This window comes from Cavia porcellus, unplaced genomic scaffold, assembly GCF_034190915.1.
Source record: "Cavia porcellus strain 051 isolate PalLab524CR breed Dunkin Hartley unplaced genomic scaffold, mCavPor4.1 scaffold_10, whole genome shotgun sequence".
Lineage (NCBI taxonomy): Eukaryota > Metazoa > Chordata > Mammalia > Rodentia > Caviidae > Cavia > Cavia porcellus.
Genome location: NW_026947493.1, coordinates 25,987,811 through 26,011,746, shown reverse-complemented (window position 1 = coordinate 26,011,746; position 23,936 = coordinate 25,987,811). Strand labels below are relative to the sequence as shown.

The 23,936-nt window shown below is 43.9% G+C and overlaps 1 protein-coding gene across 11 annotated transcripts in view; it reads right to left on the bottom strand.

Annotated features, from left to right (window-relative positions):
• Adamts9 (ADAM metallopeptidase with thrombospondin type 1 motif 9) overlaps positions 1 to 23,936 on the bottom strand; it is a 141,161-nt gene that overhangs the window by 67,011 nt on the left and 50,214 nt on the right. For all 11 annotated transcript variants that reach the window (XM_023561654.2, XM_003480147.4, XM_063257128.1 and 8 more), the window contains 10 exons: positions 18,348 to 18,514; positions 18,125 to 18,254; positions 17,385 to 17,511; positions 12,455 to 12,665; positions 11,828 to 11,992; positions 10,039 to 10,203; positions 4,488 to 4,607; positions 3,633 to 3,737; positions 3,341 to 3,508; positions 1,551 to 1,820 (listed from right to left, as the gene is read on the bottom strand). In XM_023561654.2, the coding sequence (XP_023417422.2) occupies positions 1,551 to 1,820; positions 3,341 to 3,508; positions 3,633 to 3,737; positions 4,488 to 4,607; positions 10,039 to 10,203; positions 11,828 to 11,992; positions 12,455 to 12,665; positions 17,385 to 17,511; positions 18,125 to 18,254; positions 18,348 to 18,514 (1,628 nt within the window). The remainder of the gene's footprint in view (positions 1 to 1,550; positions 1,821 to 3,340; positions 3,509 to 3,632; positions 3,738 to 4,487; positions 4,608 to 10,038; positions 10,204 to 11,827; positions 11,993 to 12,454; positions 12,666 to 17,384; positions 17,512 to 18,124; positions 18,255 to 18,347; positions 18,515 to 23,936) is intronic.

The window sequence follows — 23,936 nt, the reverse complement described above, 5'->3', positions numbered from 1 at the left end:
AACTTAGGGACAAAAATCCTCCATACCAAAATGAGGCACAATGAAGAAAACAAAGGTATTTCTTAGGTGGCAAAAAGCTTATCTAATCCTCCCTAATTGGGTATTCTGCCTAAAGGCAGAATCATTCAACCTTAAAGGAATACATCTTTCTCAAATGTAGTCTTAAACCAGAATAGCTCTAAGAGGTTTAGAAAAAAATCCAAACAAAGCAAAAACTTTCTAGTACTATCATTAGACTACAATTGCGTGTGCTTTAAATTCTTTCACCAAGAAAAACCACAAGGCACTCGTAATTATTTTCCCTGACCAATTTTTAATTTCTCAGAACCCTAATTTTTTTCTAACCCAAGCAAGAGAAGCCTTGAAGTAGGGAGCTTGTGAGGAGCTGCAATGGGGAGAGGCCATAGGAGGCTGCAGTACGCACGTCCCACCCGGGCAGGAGCAAGACTCACAGCAGATAGTTAGCATTCACAGACCAGGACAGCTAATTCCTTGAAACGGCACCAGGGTGGGAGACAGGCAGCCTCTTTCTAATTCTTTTTAGTTCATAAATAATTAAACACAATTAGCAGTGGCAGAAGGAATTGGATAGCAATGAAAAGGAAGAGCCCTGGGTGGACCGAGTACCTCTTCTGACAGCATGGCCATGTAGGCGTCCTTGTTACCCTGTCCCCCTGAATTCCACTAACCGTGTCAGCATCCCACAACAGAAAATTGTCTCTGCATAATTATTCGATGAAAGAATTTAAAACATACAAGTGCACCTTTTTCTTTTGAGGTCAGGTATTTCTCATTTGAAACACAGTAATAATGGCCATGATGAAGACAAAATGAACACATCTGTCTGCGTTTGTGTCTCACGCCATGGTAGGCAGAGGGCAAAGTATTTTATTGGCATCCTCTTATTTAATTCTTACACCCAAAGAAAGTGGGAACTAACTCATCCTCTTTAACCTGAGTAAACCAAGGTTCACAGATGCGAAGGGACTGTCTCAGCCCCGTGATTTCAAAGTGTTAAGTCTTGGGCTCTAATGGAGGCCTTTCCTTCAGGTCCTTGATAACCAATCATGATACTCTGTCCAAGACATAAACTGTACCTACAAGAGCAGGTCACCTAACCAAGGATGATGACTTAGTACCTCACAGTGCACAGCAGCCGCACAACCGTGAGACTGTACTCATCTGGGGCGAGAAGGAAGGCAAGCCTCCCTGACAGAGAAGCCTCCAGCCTCTTCCCTCCAGGCAGTGCCTTCCCATGCCCCCAGGTCAGTCACCTTGGCTTTCACAATGTCTTGCAGGAGGTGCTGAATTATGTCACCCACAGGGACATACCTCTGCCCAGTCTGGCAGTCCTCAGATACATGCAAACAGTAAGTACCACATAGACATCTCGCCAAGGACTGTTATTAACCCATAACATTCACCCCAAATGACTGAAAATGACAGCCAAAGAAGCAATGCTATGGGGCCGATTCCAGCCCTTTTCCCAGAATCCACACCCCAAGGGAAAGCAGATGTGAGCAGATGAAGGGACCCCAGAAGACACTCACCGCTCCCCAGGGGCCTGTTCTCCACTGATTTCCGCCAAGCACATGGGTACGGCTGGGACTGGAGCCCCTGGGCCGGAAGTCCTCGTTTGGCAAAGGGTACATAGCCAAGTCTCTGTCAGGAGTCCACCGTGGGCAGGGTGACATGGAGCAGTCCTGTTCAGTCTCTGGGATGTAATCCAGGTCACATTCACTCTGATCAACGACGTGGTCACTGTAGTTGACACATACCACTTGCCGAGTTGCCCTACCTTGCCCACACGTCACGGAGCACTGTGTTCAATGTTTAAAAAGAAAAAGGGCTCATCATCTGCAAGTTGGTTTTAAGTTCCTGAATATTCATTTCCACAAATGGCCCACCACTTCCCAGTGGCACTAGTCAAAATTCTTGGAGCCATCCTGGACCACCTCCTCCCATACCCATTTCATCAAGGAAGCCTGTCAACTTCTTGTCCAAAATATACCCCCCATCACCTCTCTCATGCCAATCATCACCTTCCCTTGCCAGGATTACAGAGTTGGCTTTAAGCTGGGTTGATTCTTACAACCTGACACTTCCTGCCCAAGTCTCCTGTCTGCATACCACAAAATTTGACCTTTTAAAACAAGAGTGGAATTGTGTGTGCCCCCAGTGACTTCCCAGTCCACTGAGAATAACATCCCAAGCCCTTATGCTGAGCTGCTGGGCCCTTTCTGATGGTCACTGACAGCCGACTGCTCTCCTGTCATTCTCCACTATCCCTTCTGCTACACTGGCCTTAAGGATGCTACTTGAACACAGCAAGCCACTCTCATAATGGGGGCTTCAGATCCCTGGGGATTTTGCTGCCATGCAGCCCACCTTTTTGCAATGCCGAGGTCCCACTCAACGTCAGGACTTTTTAAACCACCCTATCAAAATGCACACCATCGCTTTTCCTATGTCATTCCTCTGCTTCACTTTTGTCCAGAGCTTATTAGCACCTGTTGTTCTAGCACAAATTTCTTTATTGGTTCATTAACTGGATCCTCCATTGCAAAGAACACCACAAAGCCAGGGGCTTTATTATCAGATGTACCCTGTGCTTTCTCTAGTAGCTTCCATAATGATCTGGTGAACAGACAGGTAGAACTAACAGAAATGTGAACTGACGGCTGGATGGGCTGACAGACAGACAGACGAATGTGTGGAGGTTTAAGGTACAAATGAGACCATCTTCTGTTTGCAGAGGACCTACTTTCTATAAACATTTAATATATATAATTGCATATAACCCTCAGAAGTCACCAAAAGGCAAAAAGCTTATTCATTTTTACACAAACCCACAGATGGTGCTTGGTATGAATAATAGGCTACATTCACAGCTCAGAGGGAGGATTCCCACTTCTTGCTCTTAACGGGGAACCAAGATCTACTTGACTTCAGGGGATCACAGGATGCAGGAGGCACCCAGTGTCAAAGTAAGAGTGTGTTCCTGCATCCTGTATCTTCCCCACTGCTTAGGTGTTCTACAAACCTAGCACACTGTCAACTCAATGTACACCAGCATTTCCAACCAGCCCAGAAGGATGGACACCCAAGCAGACTGTAATTTGATTTACACATTTTAAAAATGCACACTAAAAAATACACATCCCTGCATCTTTAATCCCTTGCACACTTGACCAGTTGCACATATGTGATACAGAATAATTGAAATCACAAACTGAGTGTGACTCAGAAATACCACTCACTGACGTGTATGACCCCAACTCTTCACTCCTCATAGTGTCCCCCGAACACTTTCCCAGTTCCACAGAACTGGCTTGCTTACAGCGCTCCAGTCCGAAGCCTTCCACTGCCCACAAGGTGTCACTGAGCACTCCTCCTTTGCCACGGGTCTGGGCAGGCTAGCACAGGCGCTCTCATCGGCAACTGAGCCATCCTCATCCCGGCAGCTGACGTATCTCATCCGGATGCCTTTCCCACAGGTGGCCGAGCACTGGGTGTTGGAGTGAAATAACACAGACTTGCAGTGTGAAGCAGCAGCAGCCTGCTCCCCTCAGCTGTGCAGGAAGATGGCGGCTTCCCCTCCACCCTCCCACTTCTCCCAGCCAGTGCCTTACAGAAGTCCAGGACCCAAATCTCCACTGGGTCCTTGGCATGCTGTGTGAGTTTCTCCTGGGTTGTGGGGCCACTGGGGGAGAATGACAAGGTGACAACTCACAGTCCTAGAGGTGAACAGGGAAGATGGATACTCAAGTCAGCTCCCATTCAAAGGGCCACAGAGCATAAGCAGACAGAAGTACGACGCTAGAGAGCCTAGATCTGTGCATCTCTACAAGTCACATGACACCTCTCAGCCTTGGTTTCCTTAATTATAAAATGTGGTATCATCTTTAATACAGACCTGGAGTCTACTTAATGATTTTTAAAGCCCTATTTATTCATCTGTTAATGTGAAAAGAGAGGAAAGTATTATGAAGAGGTCATGTATGAAAAGAACAGGGTAAATTAAAAAATTATTGTTAGTGTTTTAAAATTATCAAGGCTAGATTCTGTTCTTACATTTCAGTTTGTTCTCTAATCAAAATATGCTAATCATGAACTTGTTTCCAGTTACCTAAGATAACATCTACAGTCCTGAAGGTCAAATCTGGAAATAAAAAGTGTATTCAATAGGCCACTGCCTGGAATTCACAAGGGTCCCTCAGTCACTCAGAGAAAAGCCCTACGCTGAATTAAGTCATTGGGGTGTGGATAATGTTCTCACATTTACGCATCTGATCACAATGATCTCCAACCACAATGATGAGCAATTGTACCTTGATTTAATTCATTTCCACCAAATGCCTGCAACAGGGATTGTGCCACAGTGCCAGGCTTGGTGCCAACTCACTAATGCCTTTCTTACAACCAAGCTCAAGGAAGTATGCTCCTAGGTACCCACAGCAGGTACCTGAGCTGCACAAGAGACTCACCTGGGTGTCAGTCGGTCTCGTGGCTGCATTGCAGTCATTGTCATCCACCACCGCCATGTAAGTCCCCATGATGCACTTCACTGCTCTCAGCTGGTGGCCCTGTCCACAAGTGACACTGCACTGGGGGAAGGAAATGAGACAAGAAATTCATCTTCTCCTCCCCATCCTCTCACCGTAACATTTGGCAAAGGATAAATATTTCCAGCATGAGTCAGAAGGTTGGCACCAACAAAGTTACGTAAAAGGCAATTAACCCTGCTCTGTGAAAATTATACTGACCAATCATTATGAGGACATGGGGAATTATATTTGCTTGGGTTCAATTCCTTGACTGAGCTCTAGGGAAGGAGAGGTGCACCTCTGTCATTTTTATATTTGTCACTCTATTTAACAAAGTACTAGGCTAACGTAAGTTTTAAGCAGAGCGCTATGACCTCATTCTGAGGATAAAACTGACAAATTTAACTAAGTTAAACTAAGTTTACTAAGTTTAACTAAGAACAAAGAAGAAAAGATTCCAATTTCTAAAACCAGAAGTAAAAGAGGGAACATTACTACAAACACTACAGTAATCAAAAGGCTGATCACAGAGGTCCTTGAACAATTTTATGACCACAAATAGATAGTCTAGACGAACATGAAAACAAACTCAAATAGTCTAGAAACACACAAATTACAAGAACTGACAAAAGAAGACACAAAAGGCTGGGAGTATAGGTCAGGGGTAAGCATGAGATGTGCGTGCATGAGGCTGTGGGTTTGAATCCTCAGCTCCAAGCCTAACCAAATGGAACAGAATAAATGAAAACACAAAGCTAGAAAGGAAAAAGGGAAAGAGGATTAGATCAGTAATCAAAAACCTCCCAACAAAGTATAGTCTAGGATGACTTTATGGTGAATTCTAGCAAATATTTAAAGCAATAGTCCCACTGATTTTTTTCTAAATGCTTCAAGATTTATAAGGAGGGAGTATTTCCTAACTCATTCCATGAGGTTAGCCATCACTTTGGTACCAAAGCCAAAGGAAAAAAGAAAACTACAAACCAATATTTCATCTAAAGATAGGTGCAAAATCCTCAATAGACCACATCCAGTAAAATATTCAAAGGATTATTCATCTCGGCCAAGTGAGTATGCGTGGTTTAATAAGAACAGAAATAAACCACATAAATAGAGGAAAGGGAAAAAAAGACATTTGGCCATCTCATCTGATAAAGGGCACTTCATTAAAACCACTCAGAAAAACATGAGTAGTAGGATGTCTTTAAAATGTTTAGAGGCATTTCAGAAAAGCCCGTATCTACTGTCATATGCAGCTGTGCCAAACTGAAATCTTTCTCCAGGATCAGCAATATGGCAGGGATGTGTGCTGTCGTCTCTGCCGTCTAATATCATACTGGAGATTCTAACCAGAGAAAGCTGGCAAGGAAAAGAAAATCAGGCAAATGGGACAGGGAGAAGTACAACTCTCCTCTTCACAGGTCCCACCATACTATGTTTATAGGAACCTCAAAGAACATACATAAAAACTACTGCAGTTAATAACTTCAGAAAGCTGCAGGGCACAAGTTAAAGAAAAGTCAGTTGTTTTTATACACTAACAATGAGCAATCCCAAAATGAAATAAAGAAAACAAGTGCATTTTCCATAATATCCAAAAGAATAAAATATCTAGAAAAATTTAATCAAGAAGGGAAGAGACTACTGCATTAAAAGTTATAAAACATTGCTGAAAAATATTAGAGACCTAAATAAATGTAAAGACACTCCATGTTCTCGAGTGGTAAGATCTGACACTGCCACACTGGTGATATTCTTCAAATAGAGCCACAGACTCAATGCAACCCCAACTGAAATCCTAATGACCTCTTAAAAGAAGTGGAAAAGCTGATCTTTAAATTCATACAAAAGGACAAAAGGCCCCAAAGAGACAATACTAAAAAAGAACAAAGTTACAAGACTCATCTTTTCCAATTTCAAAATCTTTAACAGTGATCAAGGCGTGTTTCTGGCAGAAGGGACACACAGACGAATGGACAGAACTCAGAGTCCAGAAAAAACCATACATCTAGGACCAAGTAATTTCTGACAAGGATGCCAACACCACTCGACTCGATGAAGAAGGAATAGTCTCTTGAATAAATGGTGCTAGAATACCAGATGTCTACACGTGAAAGCAAGAATTCAGACTTAAGCTTCACACTATCGGCAAATATTCACTCAGGAAGGATAAGCAATTACATACCATAGTACAAACCTTGAAACTCTTAAACAACAAGGAAAAACGTCATACCATTAGATTAGCAATGAATTCTTCAATATCACAAGTGAATAACAAGTTATGCTCATGAAATGTCTGTGTTTATGAACAACCTGAATTTTGTCAAGCTCTGCTTACGATGTCACAAACAAAAGCGACCAAAGAATAGATAAACTGGTCCTCATAAAAGTTAAACTAGGTGAGTCGATACCATGCATGGGCTGACTGGGGGAGAGCCAAATGCTAGTGCCTTCAGATAGGTGGGCGGGAAGACAAGAAGAGCCAAGATTCCTCCCTCACCCCACCCTCCAAGCGATCGGCTGATCAGGAGAAACACAGGCTGTGATGAGGTAAAATACAATTTAATGCTTGTAGCATCTTTGGGGGAATCTCCTTCTGGAGGTGGTAGCCATTGTTAATTCCCTGTTATCTTGTTTTGAAATCCTGTATTATTCTCATTGTTTTGTTTGGTTGGGTTTTATTCTGTCTTGTTTGATTTTATTGTATCTAATGGCATAAGCAGCTAAAATAAGATATGTTGTGGTAGCCAGTTTGGATTGACTATGATCTTGTTTTGAAGTCCTGTATCATGCTGTTTGTTTTAATTGATTATATTCTGTTATGTTTTGTTTGATTTTCCTATATCTGATGGTATGGGCAGCTATTTTGAAGACAGTAAGAGACATTATGGTAGCCATTGATTTCCTATTATCTTGTTTTGAAATCCTGTGTCTTGTTTTATTTAGTTTGGTGTTATTCTCTCTAAAATAAAATTTAAAAAATAAAAAATAAAGTGAAAAACTATACATGAATGAACACCACGAACAGAGTGAAAAATAGCCCATGGGATGAGGGAGAACATGTGTGAATCATCCATCTGAATGATATGCAGACAGGTGTGGTAGCACAGGCATGCAATCCCAGCACCCCGGAGGCTGTAAGCAGAAGGATCCCAAATTCAAGCCCAGCCCAGGCAACTTAGCAAGACCCTTTCCCAAATTAAAAAAAAAAAAAAAATAAGAGGGTTGGGAATATAGATCAGTGCAAAGGTCATGAGTTCAATATCCAGCACCACCAGTAAGAGAACCAGACGGCTCTTCCAGGTTCTCTGGCTTCCAGTCTCGCCCTGGGATTTTTCTCACACGTGATCCCACCATGATAGCATCTGCCATGCTGAGACGACAGAGCTAGCAACAGTGCAACCAGAGCTGGTCTTGCTATTTACAGCCTATGGCCTTGGAAACTTGGAGCTAAACAGATCGCTTTTCATTATTTATGTATTAACTAGCTTTAGGTACCTTGTTTTGGCAGTGAGAAAACTACTAATTTACTAGAGCAATAAAGGAAGCAAAAATATCTCCGAAACATACCTAATACCACCCCCCAAAAAAAGGATAAAAAAACAAATTCAGAACATATGAAGAACTCCTATAACTCAAAATTAAAATACCTCAAACAATTAGATAAAAACTGACAAAAGGAGCATTATTTAAGCTAATAGGGTAAATTGATAAGAGAATATATAGTTCAGAGAGTGTCTTTTGCCACAATGAATTTTTTTAAATGGGCAAAATACTATTGGGGGTGGAGGGGGTACTATAGAGAATTGAACTCAGGACCTCATACTTGCCAAGTAGGCTCAGTACCACTGAGCTAAATCCTCAGCCCCAGGAAAAAATTTTAAATAGATATGTTTCCCAAGAGGATACACAAATGGCCAACAAGCACATTAAGAGATGTTTATTGTCTTTTACTATTAGAAAAATACAAGTAAAAACCATAGCGAGATGCCATTTCAAACCCGTTTCTATGATGCATCTGACATAGGTAAATCCACAGAGAAAAGGAAAACTGGTGGCTGCCAGGTGCTAGGGGAAGAGGAAAATGAAGGAAAACTGTTCGATGTACACAAGGCCTCTTTCCAGGGTAATGTGAATGTTTGGCAAGTACATTATAAATACACTAAATGCCTCTGATGCGTTTACTTTAAAATAGTTAATTTTATGCTAGTTTCAATTTTTTTTTTTAAAAAGTGGAAAATAATCCTAATATTCATTTTAAAAATATTAAAAGAAATTCATAACCCCATCAGCATGAACAGGCACAGCTAGGTACAGTTAGCATGCATTTGGTTTTCTTCTTGCTAAATTACGTTTGTAAAATTTCTTATGAATATTTATCACTTTTAATAGAGTAATTTAAAAAATAAACTGTTTCCAAATCACATGACAGGTCACAAGAAGGACATATCTTAGATATAAGATATGCTAGCAATGGCCTAGTGTGTCTGTGGATAAAAAAATAGGCCTGTTGAATGTAAAATGTGCTCTCTTCCTCCTATTCCTTGAGACTTACGAAACTGCAGACCAAAAGCAATCAGGCTTTAGGTGTGTGCTTGGGTTCTCTCTGCTGTTGCAGGTTTGATTTGCCACCAGTCTGGGGATCTAAGAAGTGGGAGCGATTCAGAAGCTCGCTGATGGGGATGAGGAAACTGTAGAGGGTGGTAAAAAAGCTGCATGCAAGTTTGGAACAAAGACACAGGCCACAGGACAGAAGCAGCTCGGGCTGGTTAGAGCAGAGGGAGTCACTCTCCAAGAGATTACATAAGAGACAGCAACCAGCTGCTCCACTTCTGCTGGGAACTCAGAGTACTACTTAAATAGTACCTGGAATGCGCTGGCTTCTATATTAGGCAGGACTCAGTCACCACAGGAAACGCAGGCCCAGGGGAGCCTCTGCCTTTCTCCTCTAAGGACAGCTCAATTTAAGAGCGTGTGACCTACCAGCCCCAAGACTGAAACAGGTCCTCTCTGACCAGCCTGACGGGCCCTCATGCTTTGCTGGCATTTGTCACGTCTCAAGAGTCAGACTTGTTTCTGAGAGGTGAGCTCTGCAGCTGTGATGTCAGGCCACAGTTGTGATTACAACGATCCTTCCCAGATTCCAGCCCTGATCCTTCTGCCAACGACATGGTCTGGCTTGTGATCGAGCTGAAATGGGGCCCTAGGGGCACTTGGGAAGACTGCCAGTGGAGTGACGTTTGTGAGACAGCTCCTGTGCAGCTGAAGCTGTGGGTGACGACAACTCACAAGCGTGACCACAGTAACCAGCTCCAGGAGGGCCACGCTGAGGGCCAAGGGATTTCCCATGTCCACTTGCCCTCACTGGCACCTGCGTGCCACAGGGCACCGCTGGGAATCCCATCTGCCTGGGGAGGCCCTATGCAAGCCCTCTCCAGATAAGAAGGAAAGAATGTAGTTAAGAATCTTATCGTTCCGAAGTTCCGAATACCTGTCCCCAGGGACCTGCTTGCCAGGACGCACACTCCGGCTGCTGACACGTCTGCATGGAAGCTGGCTTGGCCTCAGGGTCACAGATCCTATCGCTCACTTGATCTTCACCGAACTGACACCAGACCTGGCGGTGCTTATGCCCTTTGCCACAGGTGACCAAGCACTGTAACAAAAAACAGAACCACCGGGGCGGTGTCTGATCAATGCTCGTGTTTGGCATGGTTATTCATTGATTAGCAGGAGCAGGTGTGCCCTTTCCCAAAGAGTGCCTCCAGCCCAGGGCAACGGGTGAACACACCAGTCCCCCTTTTCTCCCCTCCCCTCCTCCATTTTTGCCTTTTCTCTCTGCATTCCTGGATTCTGAGACAATTACAAATAAAACGTAAAGTCAACAGAGCACCATGCTCTAATGCACTGAAAAACAAATCATGGTTTTCTAGCATTCATGGTGTGAACTCTGATTCACACCAACATGGATTTGGTACCCTAGACACCAAGGTACATGTCTCTCTATGTCTTCATTTCTCATAAAATGGGAATAATTATAATGTCTACTGCAAAGGGCTTTGGAAACTAACTGGAAAAATAAAAAACAAGAAAAATGCTTAACACAAATTCCATTCAAGAAATTGCTGAAAGTAATCATAATTATTGTTCATGATCATTTTAGAAAATTTGCAAAACACAGAAAGAACACAAAAGACAAAATCTCACTACTCAAGGGAGAGTGTTATCAATACTTTGATTTTTCTCTCCAGTCTTTGTATCTAAGAAATCTTGAATCCTGAACCCCACATTTCATCGTTTGTTACTTGACTTGAAATAATACTTCAACTAATGTCAGCTATCCAAGTAAAACTTAAACCTACTTATCCTCTTTTATTTTTTAAAGCCCAATCATGAGATTAACCTAGAACTCAAGCACCAGGGTTTGATAAACTGTCTAAGAATCAGACTGATAGCCACATGAACTGCTACTGCTCCCCAATTCCAACAGCATTAATAGTATCTTCTCAGATACACATGGTACTTGATGATGGAAGCAAAGGGTTACATCCCATTTACATGGGAGAGACACATAGGGGTAGGCTGGGAGCTGAGGCTTACCCACCTTCTCTCTCCCAACCTGGCCACTTAATAATCCCTGGAAGGGAGGTGGAACAGGTCTCATCTGTGCAAGAACCTCACAGGGCTGTGTTAACACTGGGTGTGATAACAGTGAGTGTCACTCTATTCTCCAAGACTGAGGCACAGGCTCTGTATTTCCTTCCTCTTGCTACCCTGGAGTGTAAGTAATACAGGCAATGCCTTGCACTTTAGAAAATCCGGGATGGGAAAGGCATAATCTGGAATGTTCATCCTGGTCTTTTTTCACTATTGTCCAAGTTTTCCTATAGCGACTGGAGTCCTAGGTAACAAGGGTCACTCACTGGGGTCTAACACTCTTATTTTCAAAAGAGGACATAGAAACCCTCACACAGATTTCAAGATAGCATTGCTTTCTGGTCCATAAAGCCTGGTTTCCAATCAGCAACTTAGCTGGGGCTCAGAGAGGCAGCAGGATGAGGCGCCAGTGTGACAGGCAGTGCAGCAGGACCCATAGTGACTCTGGAGTCACTAGTGGGTACAGTCATGTCAAGTATCACATTCATAGTGGGGGAGCAGCTGGGGTTGCTGTTTCCTCGATTGGAGGAGGCAGAAAGGATCAGCAGCTTTACCCTTCAGAGTTGGGGAGACCAGGGAGAGTGTCTGCGCTGACCTCGGGCACAGCCATCCGCCTCTCTCACCTCTGACCAATCTCCTGATTTCCATCGTGGACAGGGGAAGTCGTTGCACCTCTGAGTGGTGACTTTTTCCTGGTAGGTACATTTGCTGTCATCCAGGACATCATTTTGGTTGTTTACACAAATAGCCCGTCTTCTTTGGCTTCCACCATCACAGCTTTTAGAACACTGTAAGAACAAAAAATTAAACAAAACCATCATTGTTTCTTATAAAGTGTATTCAAGATCCTGGCTATGCTGTCTCTCCAAACCTTAGGAACCAGTCCCCATTTCTGATAAACTCTAGTTTTGACTTTGAGATCTTTTCATGCAATTAATTTATTTATCAAGTTTATACTGATGTCAGTATTAGCTCACTGGCACAGGAAAGTAAAGTTGGAATGGCTTGCAGAGTACAGAAAAGCAAAAAGTTGATCTGTTTAATCATTTTTAATTTTCTACACATCAAGTTTGTGTCAGACACTATAAACTGATCGTGGGGTTCTTTCTTGCAGAGGTTGAATGGGCTCAACCATTATAAATCAATTAATGATCTCTTTTCTACAGAGCCTAATAGGGGTGTCTTAACATGATCCTGCAAGGATCATGCTAATCAGACTTAGCATTTGTGAAGACTGAGAACCAGCTTACTTCTGTCCAAGCCGAATAGCGCCAGCCGCCTGTGTTACACTCTCCTGAGCATTTCTCCTGGTTGTTTGGTTTGGGGTGACTGCTGCAAAAACTATCGTCAACCTTCTCAATCTTCCCATCCAGCCTGCTGTACTTGGCACAATAGATGTCTAACGTGCGGTAGCCCAGCCCGCACTGGGCACTGCATTCGCTCCTGCCGGCCACATGCCACCTGGGAGCAAAGGATGGGGAGAAATCAACATTTCTGTTAAACACATTTATGCCTTGTCCACCCGGTGGGACACTTGGGTGTTTTTTTCTTTTTCTTCCTTAACTCAAATGCCATGAAGCTTGAAGCCACAGTGTATATGGAAGTCACAGGGACATGGCTTCAAATATAGAAGGGTTTGGAAACTTAGCCCTAGTGCCCCGTTAAGTGGGCCTGGTCTAGAAGATGCTCAATGAATGTTTTGTGAATTAATGACAGAAGGAATGACTTGGACTGCAGGTGTGCTAAACCCTGGTATAATATTATCTTGGTATAAAGTCTGTAAATTTCCCGAGATTTCTGTAATGTATATGGACTTCTAAAATTAGATTTTACCCTACAAACCCATGTCACTTTTATTACCTTATAACCCACGTAACTATAAGGAAACTTTCTCAGCAGACAGGCAATGCTTAATATCTCCTAGCCAACTCTCTTTTAATGCCCCAGAAACATGGACAGCAATGCTTAAATTTAAAAAGAAAGTAAATAAAATGCTTAAATTGAATTTGAAATATATTGTCAGTTAGATTTACTAATCCATAAAAGATAGTTTCTTATCTTCATTTCATTTCACTCGCTTGTTAATTCACTACTGCTCATAAATTGTATGCTTTTCTGATTTCCAATGTTTTAAGTGGTCTTCCATGCACACCTGTGTGGAGGAGGACCTGGGGGTAAAACGAGGGAGAAAGACCACACAGTTGTCACGGTGTTTCTCAGTAGCACCCAAAAGTAGGTCATAGCTGACCACTGCCAGTGAAGTGAGGTAAGGAGATTTTTCGTTAGAAATGACACAGTATTGGCGGGATTTTGTTCTAACCAGGAACACATACATAAGGACTTGTAAACCAATGCTTTATCTCATCCTGTCACAGTTTAATCAAGGCAAACTCTCACTTCCTGCAGGAAATGAGGCAAAAATATGAACCAATTCAAGAGAGGCATCTGGAACTTTCATCTGCACTTTGATTCTTGCCTACCTTGTTTGTCTTCATCACTTCGGCCCTGTGGAAAGGTTATTTTCCATCCGGGCCAAGAGAGGCAGGCATCCTGCTCACATGAAGACAGACAACACCCTGGCAGGGAGCAGGGCCTGCAGAAGTCATTATTTCCCTAATGTTCACAGAACCCCTGGAATCTAAGCAGAGAACCTAAAAAAGTCAGGGAAGGTCATGGCATTGCCCTAGAAAAAAATCCTCCAAACGTTATTGCCTGTTGTATGTTTCACTTTCAGGACAATGATCTTCAGTGTTTTCAGTTCACTGGGTTCATTTCATGGCAAATAAAATCATGCATGTTTCAATGTATTTATTAGGAAGTGGAAATTGGGGAGACACGTGTGGTTATGTTTGGTTGGGAATAGGCACAGTGCAGTGGGATTAAATGACTTCGAGAACTACGGCATCCAACAGGTTTCATCATCACAGGATCTTCAAAGTCCTGGCCAGCAGCTCGAATCTTCACGAGAGGCAGATGTTTAGTGGGCTTCTCGCGCTGGTTTGCCAATGAAATCTGGCAGAATCACTGAGCCACAAACATGTTTTGGGAAAAATTACTATATATTTGGACCATTAAGTAACAATCTCCTCCCTTGTCTTATTGGTTTGTGTGTGAACTATTGAATAATATTTAAAGGATCGTATTAACGGTCAAAATAACAGTACAAAGACAGGTCAGCTTCTTGAAGCTTGGTTTGTGTCTGTGTACTTTTCAGTGAACAACTTCACATTTTAAACTATCTACAAAAGCCAGTAATATGTGGGTTTGAGTGTTGACAAAATACCATGACCTTCTGTTTAATTTTAGGTATGAGTATCTATTTGTCTAGTTGTGAGGCATTTAGAGGCTAATCCTAAAGTTTTTCTCCTTTCACTTTTTAATTCCTATAGCAGTTGCCTGACTCTTCCAAGAAAAGGCATTGTCACAGTCTCTTCTCCCTCTTGTCTGTTCCTCTGCAGAGGGGCTGTCTCTGAGCTGTCCTCATTTGGCCTCCATAGAGTTAAAGCAAAACAAAACAACAAGTTTTAAAATGTGCTTTCTCTGAAAAGGTGAGTTTTGAGTAGCACATTTGACACAGATGCTATCTTAAGTGAAGAGACTTTAATCCCTGGCTTCAGCCAGGTTTTGAGATGGTATTTAATGAAAACCGGAAGATAAGTAATGGACTCAGAAAGTGCTGTGAACATAGCTGTGAGTTCTCACACATTCTAAATAAGGGCCCCGGTGAGCTGTGCAGCCCCAGAGCCCCAGGTCTCCTCACTGAGGCAAGGGGAACCGCATCGCTCACAGGTTATAGGGCCAGCAGGCAGGGCAAGGCACACAGAGCATTAGACACAAAAGACAAAATGCTCAAGCAAAGCAGCTGTGACTTATTACTGTCCTTGGTGTTTTGTTCTCCAAATGAGTTGGAAATATCTCGTGACTGCACAAGACCCAGCAAGGATAAACCCTCTTAAAACAGGCTTCCAGGGCAGCAGAAGCTTGGGAGGGTCAGATAAATAGCACCAGCCAAACATAAGCATGGTTTGGACTGAATTGTGCTCACAGAGAATGTATTAGGGTCTGCAAGTCCCAGTGAATGGGTTATTAAAGGTTCGTCTGTCTGTTTTAAATGGTCACCTTGTGTTCCTCGAAAGGCTCGGCACAGACTTGCCTCCCTGCCAGCCTAGGCACAGGCCAAACACTGTAGGCAATGGGCCCACAGCACTGGCAGTTGCCATCTGAGACTGGGCCAGCCGATTCGGATTCAGCCCGCACAGAAACACCAGATAAGGAGGTGGTGCTGGAGGTAGGAAACAGGCAAGGTTAAGACTGGTGGAGCCAGGCCTTCCCATGAAAGAGAAAAAGCGACACAGAATGGGATCAGGAGCATCAATCAGCAACACGGTGACTGAGCTACGGGTGCAAATAGCTTGGCTGCAGGTAGCAGTGCACAGGCTGTGGGGTAACGTAGTCTGCTCTTAAATCTCTGCAGGACATCCTAGTGTGACCTTAGCCATTTGCTTAACTTCTGCCAGACCTGTTTCTGTTTTTCAGTTTGTAAAAATGATGGTAATACTTCTATCATGGTGCCATTTGAGAAATTAATAGGACACGAATTATATTAAAAGGATGTATATATAAGACAATAGAATAGCATAGAAGCTATCCTATTAATATGAGAATGGTAAAGAGATAATATGTAACTGTTAAAATCTTAGACAATGTTTGGCTCAATCACTACTTCTACAGTGGTGGGAGATGTGATCCTACATGCATATATCTAAAATGCACCTTCCTCAATTTATGAAGGCTATATCTCAAGGAACCTATTCACCAATTCGGTTTTATTTCATTGAACTTGAGTAATTTATTTTAGTAGTTAATTATTTCTCCTGAAAGAACCTTTAGTTCTAATTTAACTCCCTTGGCTGAAGCGAATGGATTTACACATACACTACCTGGAACAGGAATACTGCCCAGTGTCAGTATGAATGTGTACCATTCAGTATTCTGTTTTTGTTTAAACAGTAACTTTTTATCAATCCAACAATGAAAATGCCAACTTGACAATCACCTGTCGGCAAGCCAATGAGCAGGCAGGTTAGTGACTGAGTAGAGAGGAAGGGTGGTGGGCAGCGGGAAGGCTCTGGTTCGGAGTCTCAGAGGAGACCTGCCCCCTGGATGCCCACACAGATGTGGCTTCAAGTCCAGAACCTAGCTAGCACTCGCCTGTTCTCACAGAGCTCAGAGCCTGAGGATCTGTGCTCCAGCACTATGGGCAGACTGCTCCTGGAGGGGGTTTTCCATCTCAACATATGACCTTCGCACTGTACAGAGACTCTCCCGGTCCCTCACTACTCTGTGCTGACAGCCTGTCCTCTGTAGAAGCTAAACAAAGCAGCACTTCACCCTGATGCATTTCCCTCACGCAGGTCTCACAGTGATCCCCTGCTACACTGTGGCTCCCCATCAGGAACAGAGAAGGCCACTCTATGAGACAAAAAGGCCACCTGGGCAAATTCAGATGACCCCAAGCATTCCTATTCCAGTGCTGTTAGGGATCATTCACTGTTCGTTGTGTGTTTTTAATTAAATATCACAAAAATTACTAAAAAAATAAATAAATAATCATGCCATGGTCAACCCTGCAGGCAATGGGAAAGCACCCACTTGGTACGTCCCACCCCAATCTTCATATTTCTGTTAAACACAGGATTGCTTATCTAGAGATTTGTACCCAAATTTTCTTCTATTCCTTCCACAATGGTACTTTATGCACCACAGCTGTCAAATGCCTGTTAGTCCTTCTATTGGCTGTTGTGCGTGCTGGGCAGATACAGAACACAGTGAGCAATACAGGTATGAGGTTTTCCTCTTTTCTGTTGACTTTCAAACCAAAGTACTGCGTACCATACAACTGAATCATAAGGCTGGTGTCTGCCCTGAGTTGTGAAGATCAAATGATAATGTTTTCTGGTGAGAGCCATACTCTAATGAGCTATTTTTGATTTTTAGGAAAACAAGAAACTAACAGATGCATGTTGTGGCTAACAAGTTCCAGGGCGATGGAGAACTGGCCAAAGCCCATGTCACAGACACCGAAAAAAGTAACCCAAGATGAGCTCCCTCCTTCAGACCCGCACCTGCAGGTCTCCCCCCACGGCCCTCCCGCCTCAGAATGGAAAGCTGAAGCTGCACCTCAAGTCACAGTTCATGCCGCAGGGCTCTGTGATGGGTCCTGGCTGTGGCAGACGATCACATCTTTGATCAGAAACAGGAAGCTGGTCAGATTCCCTGGTGCAAACAGGCTTTCGTTTCCGTTCCCCTAAACAAAGGGGGAAAATTATTCAGAGAAAATAACCTATTCCACAAATTACTTAGAACCAAGCACTGGCAAACACACCCTAAAAAAGTCTAGATAGTGTACACTTTCAGTTTCAGTAGCTATAGTATGTGCATCACACCTCTCAACAATGCCAGCACAGGGCAAAAGCAGCTGCCCAGGAGCAATACACAAACACACACAAGTAGGTGGCATGCTAGTGTGTTTTAGTAACACTATTCGTAGATGAGGGGCAAGCTGGACTTTGACACATAGCTATAGTTTGCTGACTGTAATTTAACTACAGGAAATAAAATAACCTAGAATGGGATGACTAAAACCACATCTCTGGAAAATTAAAAGTGGCACGGATGATTCTGCTTGGCTTCACACATGAGTGCAAACCTCTTAGGAGGAGGAAACTTAGCACAACCTGAACCCATTGACTTGCCAGCCTCAAATGACCAGACAGGGTCAAAGAAAGGACATCAGGGGATCATGCAGATGAAAACCTGTACAGATTACATCTATGTGGCTGTCCTGAAAAAGGAAAGACAGAAAAAGAAAGTTTCAAAACTTTTCCCGCATCCCCCAAACTGAAGCTCCGAGCAGATACCTTGGCAGGGTTTGCTGCAGGCTTGCCAGGGCCCGTAACTGTTCCAGTAAAACTGCTGTGGTTTGTCATCGATGGGAACATTGAAAGAGTAGCGCACATCAGGATTGTATAACTTTCCCACGGAGAGAACCTGGGGTACAGGGAAAGACAGAGAGATGGATATCTTCGGGACTGGCATCTCCAGGGGAGGGAAAGGGGTGAGGGCTCACGGCCACGTTTCTACCTGAAGCAAAAGTTCCTGGTCGATGCGGTCAGTGGCGTTAATCCTCTCCACGACATTGTCAGAGCCGCTGTACTCAATCAATGTGTTCCCGACACGGATTTCCCTTTTGGACATTGTGACAACGAAGTCCCCGTTTAGCAAGAATTCACCTTTACTGCTTGACAAGGCTGCAGATGAAAAAAGAGAGCTCGCTGACCTGCTGCCAGTGACCAGCTGCATGAAACATGAAGGAAGGCAGAGGTGGAAAGGTCAGGGATTCTGAGTCCAGCAGGCCTGGGATCTTTCTTGGTTTGCCCTGTGCCAGCTGTGTTAGTTCAGAAAGTCACTCTCCCTCTCTGTCTCCAGCTCATCAGAGAAAACACGGGGGACTGTAATACAGAGTTATTAGCCTCTTAGCTCGGGGCTCTTTCCAGCCCACAGCTATGGGATTACTGATGCAGGCAAAAGCATTTTAATTTGAAAGTGTGTATCAATCAACTGAATGCTTACATAAGTGGTTCTGGAATAGTGTTCACATATGTTACAGCTAGTTGAGCTACTGAGTCTTGGTTAAGTCTTCCTTGACCAGTGCTGAAATGTGAAACTACATGGTCACTCTGATGCTGTCACCTGCCCCAAGGCCACTATGGGTCTGCACAATGGCTCCACAATCCTTCTCCTGTACTGTCCCCCACTGGCCTCCCCTCCCACGCTGAACAGGCTGACCAGAAGGATGCTGAGGATATGACAGAGGTGACTCCACAGCCAGAGTTAAGGCACTGCAGCTCCGCTAGACCATCAGGGAGTCTCTGGCTGTGGAAAGCTGGGGCCAGCTGCTGGGCTGGGAAGATCCTCATGGAGAGGCCCTGGCAGCCAGGGCTGAGAAAGTGTGGCTTTTCACCCAAAGCTTCTGTGGGAGTTATCGGGAACCGGGTCCTGAACCAGCCGTCAGGTGATACCACAGCCACAACTCCAGTCATGTGACCTTTCACCAGGCCTCCTGCCCAGACGCCCAGGGAGGCCACTCCCAAGTTCCTGACACAAGACACTGACCATTACATATTTGTCACTCTCAGTCACTATGCCTTGAGATAACTTGTTACCCAGTAGAAGCTTAATACTTAAGTCACACAGATCATTCTGCTTAACCTATAATGCCTCCCTTGGCCACCTCGGCTCTCGCCCAGGCGCTCTGCACATAAACCAGAGTGTCCGTGTCGAGAGTGACGCTGCTGACGCTGCTACCTTCGTAACTACATTTGTTTCTCAAGGAGCACAGGTTGTGAAACCAACGTTTCTAGCTTTTAAGACTGAAGAATCTCCTATAAATTTTGCAAAAGATGGAAGCATCAATGCAGATGAAAAAGAAATGTTGGAAAACTGCCTGAAGTAAGTAGGAAACTATTGGCCAAATGAGGACCTGCAAAAGTAGGTAAATTATAATAGAATTTAAAATAATAAAAGTTACAGAACCAGAAGTAAAACGAAGGCCGCCAGGAGCTGAAGGAGAGGAGTGGGTCTAAGGGTACAAAGACTCAGGTATGGGAGATAAATGAGAAAACTCTGGGCTCCGTGTATCTTACAGTGTGATGACAGACAGGAAGAAAGGCAAGTCCATTTCCTGGTTATAGTGATTAATTGCTATGTACAGGTACATCAATATGTTAAGCTGTATATCGTAAATACATAGTTTTCAGTTTTTAAATCCACCTCACCAAAAGTGAAAAAAAATCGAAGAAAGGGAAAGAACTCTGGCATGGAAGGTGAGACAAGAGTTGCTTTTCCTTTTTATTCAGTTTATGTATCAAAAGGATCAAGAACACGAGGGAAATAAAGCCACAGGAACTTATCCAAATCACTCCTTTCAGATCTGACTGTTAAATTCAGACTTTGGGTGAAGAAGTTATTACTGTCCTACTCTATAATACTTGCTGGAATAAGTATGCAAAAGTATTTAATGATGTTTTATTATCCATTCTAAAAACTTTGGCGCGTTCAAAAGTGAAACACAATTTTGCTGAATACAAGGCAAACTAAACCTATTTTTGTACTCTTTGATTATTTTCTCAAGATAAAATCCCAATCACATCCTCTCCCTGGAGTGTTTATTATACACTTCTAGTTTCACTTTAAGAAAGTCCTTCCTCTCTCACTGGGCTCCCTCTCTGTGTACGCATCCTGCCTAGACCACAGTTTCCTATCACACTTCTTTGAGGTTAGGTCCAGTAAAGATGCCTAAGCTCGGGTTGCAAAAGCATGACTTAGAGATTTAAATTAACCTCCCCAGGCCAGGTGCCTTCTAATCGTGCAAATCTGTCTCTCGAGCTCGTAACCACTAACATTTTCCGAGGGATTCAGCAAATGCTTGCTAGATGAAAGAAAGAGTTCATGCATTCTTCCTCTGTATACAAATGCAAGCCGAATATGTTTAGGTTACAGAGTTTTAAAAATTTAAAGACTTTGTTTGCTGGGCTTCAAGAAGCTTTTAGTAAAGGAATCATTTAAAAGTTCACTTTGGTTTGTAAACCCAAGAAAGACCCCAGCCCTTAGATGCTCAGTCAGTGATGTAAAAGGCAAGTGACTGATTGAAGCTGGCATCTGTGACAAGGGGATGGAGGGGTTCTCAGTGTCCCTGACTTTCCCCAGGCCACATGAATCTCAGACAACTCTCTCATGCCTGCAGGTACCATGGCATGAGACCCACCAGCCATGCAGCAGTGGGAGCTTCCGTGGGTCACTGAGGGGGGTGAGGTTGTCTCTGTGGCATAGGACAGCCTGGGCTACTCCCTAAGACTGGTCACTACATAGCAAAAGCTTGACACATTGTCCACAAAACCACCCAATTCTTTCAGGTTAAACTGCATGCTAGCTACCCAGCTGACAAAGGGGGAAGCAAAATGTCACATGATGGCAGGGCTGTGGGTTAAGTGATAATCCAGTTTTGTTCAGATTCACAGAGCAAAGGTCTTTTCTGGGTTAATTCTGGGGTCTGCTCCAGGCTTCTGCTCCTGCTTATGCTCTCTAGGGCCACCTGCCCCTTCCTCTGTTGATGCTTGTTCTCCCAGCTAAAGGTGAGGAGCCAGGGGGAAAGGAGTCCACATGGATGTGAGACTCCTCCCAGAATTTGCTCTGAGAACTAGTGTAGCCCGAGGCATCTACAAAGTCATCAGATGCAAGGAAATTCCTGCTCTTTTGCCCTTGAATCATTCCTATCTTCCCACTGCCACAATGAATCAAGGGTTAAGGACCCTGGGGATAAACAGGCATGGCAGAAATGGCTACTTTTCCTCCGGAAGAGCCAGGAAGATGGCGGCTATGGGATAAGGGGGCTGGAGCCCACTGGAAGGAGGGGATCCTGTGACAGCAGGACCTCTGACAGCAGACTTTCTGCTCCAGTACCTTGTGAAACAAATAGTTTCCTGAAAATGAGAGCCTCTTGCTCAGTCTCCCACTAATGCGATTAGGGGAGCTAATTTCCTGGGTTGCTTTCCCTCCCATTGCACCCATCAGACCTGGGTTCCGCAGGGCCTCTCTCCTGCTCCTTCAGCAAAACACTCCAGAAGAGTATGGCTTGTGGACCTTTATGCAACTACTGGGGATGGAGAAAGATGACTTAGTCCCAGCACCTGGGTGCCAGAACTGTGTAAGGGCTCCTCGGGCCTTTGCCACACCTCCCTCAACTCAGAGTAAACATTTACACACCCCACACTTGAAGACACCCAATTCTTCCCAGTCTCTTGCATAACCACTTTCACACTCAGTCTTCCCTCTCCATGGACTGTGACTTGCTATCTACACTTGGGAACATTCCCTTGTAGAGAGGCCATCTTCGGCAAACAGGTAACTTTCCCATGGCACTCCAGTGAGGAGCCATGAATGGTTCAGACCTCCTGTCCCAGATGACAAATCTCCTTTAATTTTGTTTTCATTCCTTACAAGGAGACTAAGAAACCTCCAGCAAAGAATAAAAGGTTATCAGGAGGCCCACCCTGAATCCAGGTACCTGACAAGGCTTGATTAAATTGAAATGAATTAAGGCGACTACTTAGAGGGAGATTGCTTTCTCAAGGAGAAGAATAGAAATGAATCCTTCTTCCTTTGCGAAGAAGAAAAGCACAACTTGATGTGGCTTCCAGCTCTCAGGAAATTAATTTATCAAGACTGAGTGCACTGCTGCTTGACTTCATCAAGAAGTAGTAAGGCCGTGCAAACACACGCTCAAATTTACAGCCACATACACGGATAAAATGTGTGACCCATTTCACACAGTGGTGGAATGAAATACGGGAGTCACTCCAAATGATGAGAAAATGGTACCCAAGAATTGCATTAATTTTCTTCTTCAGTTCTTCTGAATGTGGCACTGACACCGAAACCAGGGCCCTGTGCTTGCCAAGCACAAGCTCTAACGCTGAGTTTTACTCCAGTCCTATTAATTTTCCTATGAAGTTACCACCTTTGGATATTTAGAGTTGTAGAAAGCCAAGACAGTCATACAGTAACTAATTACAAGTAAGACTGTACCGCCTTTGAAAAAAGGGTCAGTATCTCCAAGGTAACTCCACTCTCTGTGGAGCACACAGTAGGTTCTCAGTAAAGACAGCATGAGTGACATCTGTTTAAAATCCAGCAACTGCTTCTGCAGTGCCCAATTACCTGCAGGGCTTGGGTCAGGAGCTGAAGATGCAAAGATATAGCCCTGACTTTCAAACAACAGCAGTCACACAGATGAATAAATGCCACATAGGGCATGACATAGCCATCCTTTCCATTAATCGGGTCAAAACCTTGGAGTCTTTGACTCTTTCACTCCCAAACACCTTGGACTCCTCTCTTTATGCACTATATCTGTCATAAAATCACGATGGCTCCAGTTTTAAGACATCTGGAGTCTGCCACATATAACCGTCTCCACATTCCCAGGGATACCAGTGCATCAGCTTAGCTCTCCCTTGGGTGCCTGCAATAACTTCCTGAGCAGCACTGCTGCCCTCTCCAACACTCTTCCCATCGCCCGTGGTCAGCATAACACCACAATATTCTTTGAAAACATAATGCGATTGCACTGAGTCCTTCCTTGGCTCAACAGTTGCAGAAGTGCCCCAGCCTCTAGGCATACCAGCCCAGGTGCTTCCAATGGTTGCATAATCCATCCAGTTAGCTGCAAGATACCTGGGAATGTCCTATGTGCTCCAACAGCAACAGCCTTTCTTAGCTTTACCAGCAATCCAGACACGCTGCTGCTTCACAGACTTGGCAATGGCTAATGCCTCCACCCATCATGATCTTCCCAAAGAGCCCATGCTTCCTCTCACTCCGAACACCCTTAGTATCCCAACCTCCTTCACGTTGTTCTGACTTCCAATATCATTTTTCAGCTTCTAACAGAAGAGTTTGCCCATTAAATTATTGTTTCTCTCCTCCCATGAAAAAGGGTTAAGTAGGGTGTGATGGTTCACGCCTGTAATTCCAGCACTCTGGGAGGTTGAGGCAGCAAGATCATAAGTTTGAGCATAGTCTGAGCAACTTAGTGACTTAGTGAGACCCTGTCAAAAGAAAAACGGGCTGGGGGAGCTTAGTGGCAAGGCTCTGAGTGCCAGCTCCAGTCCT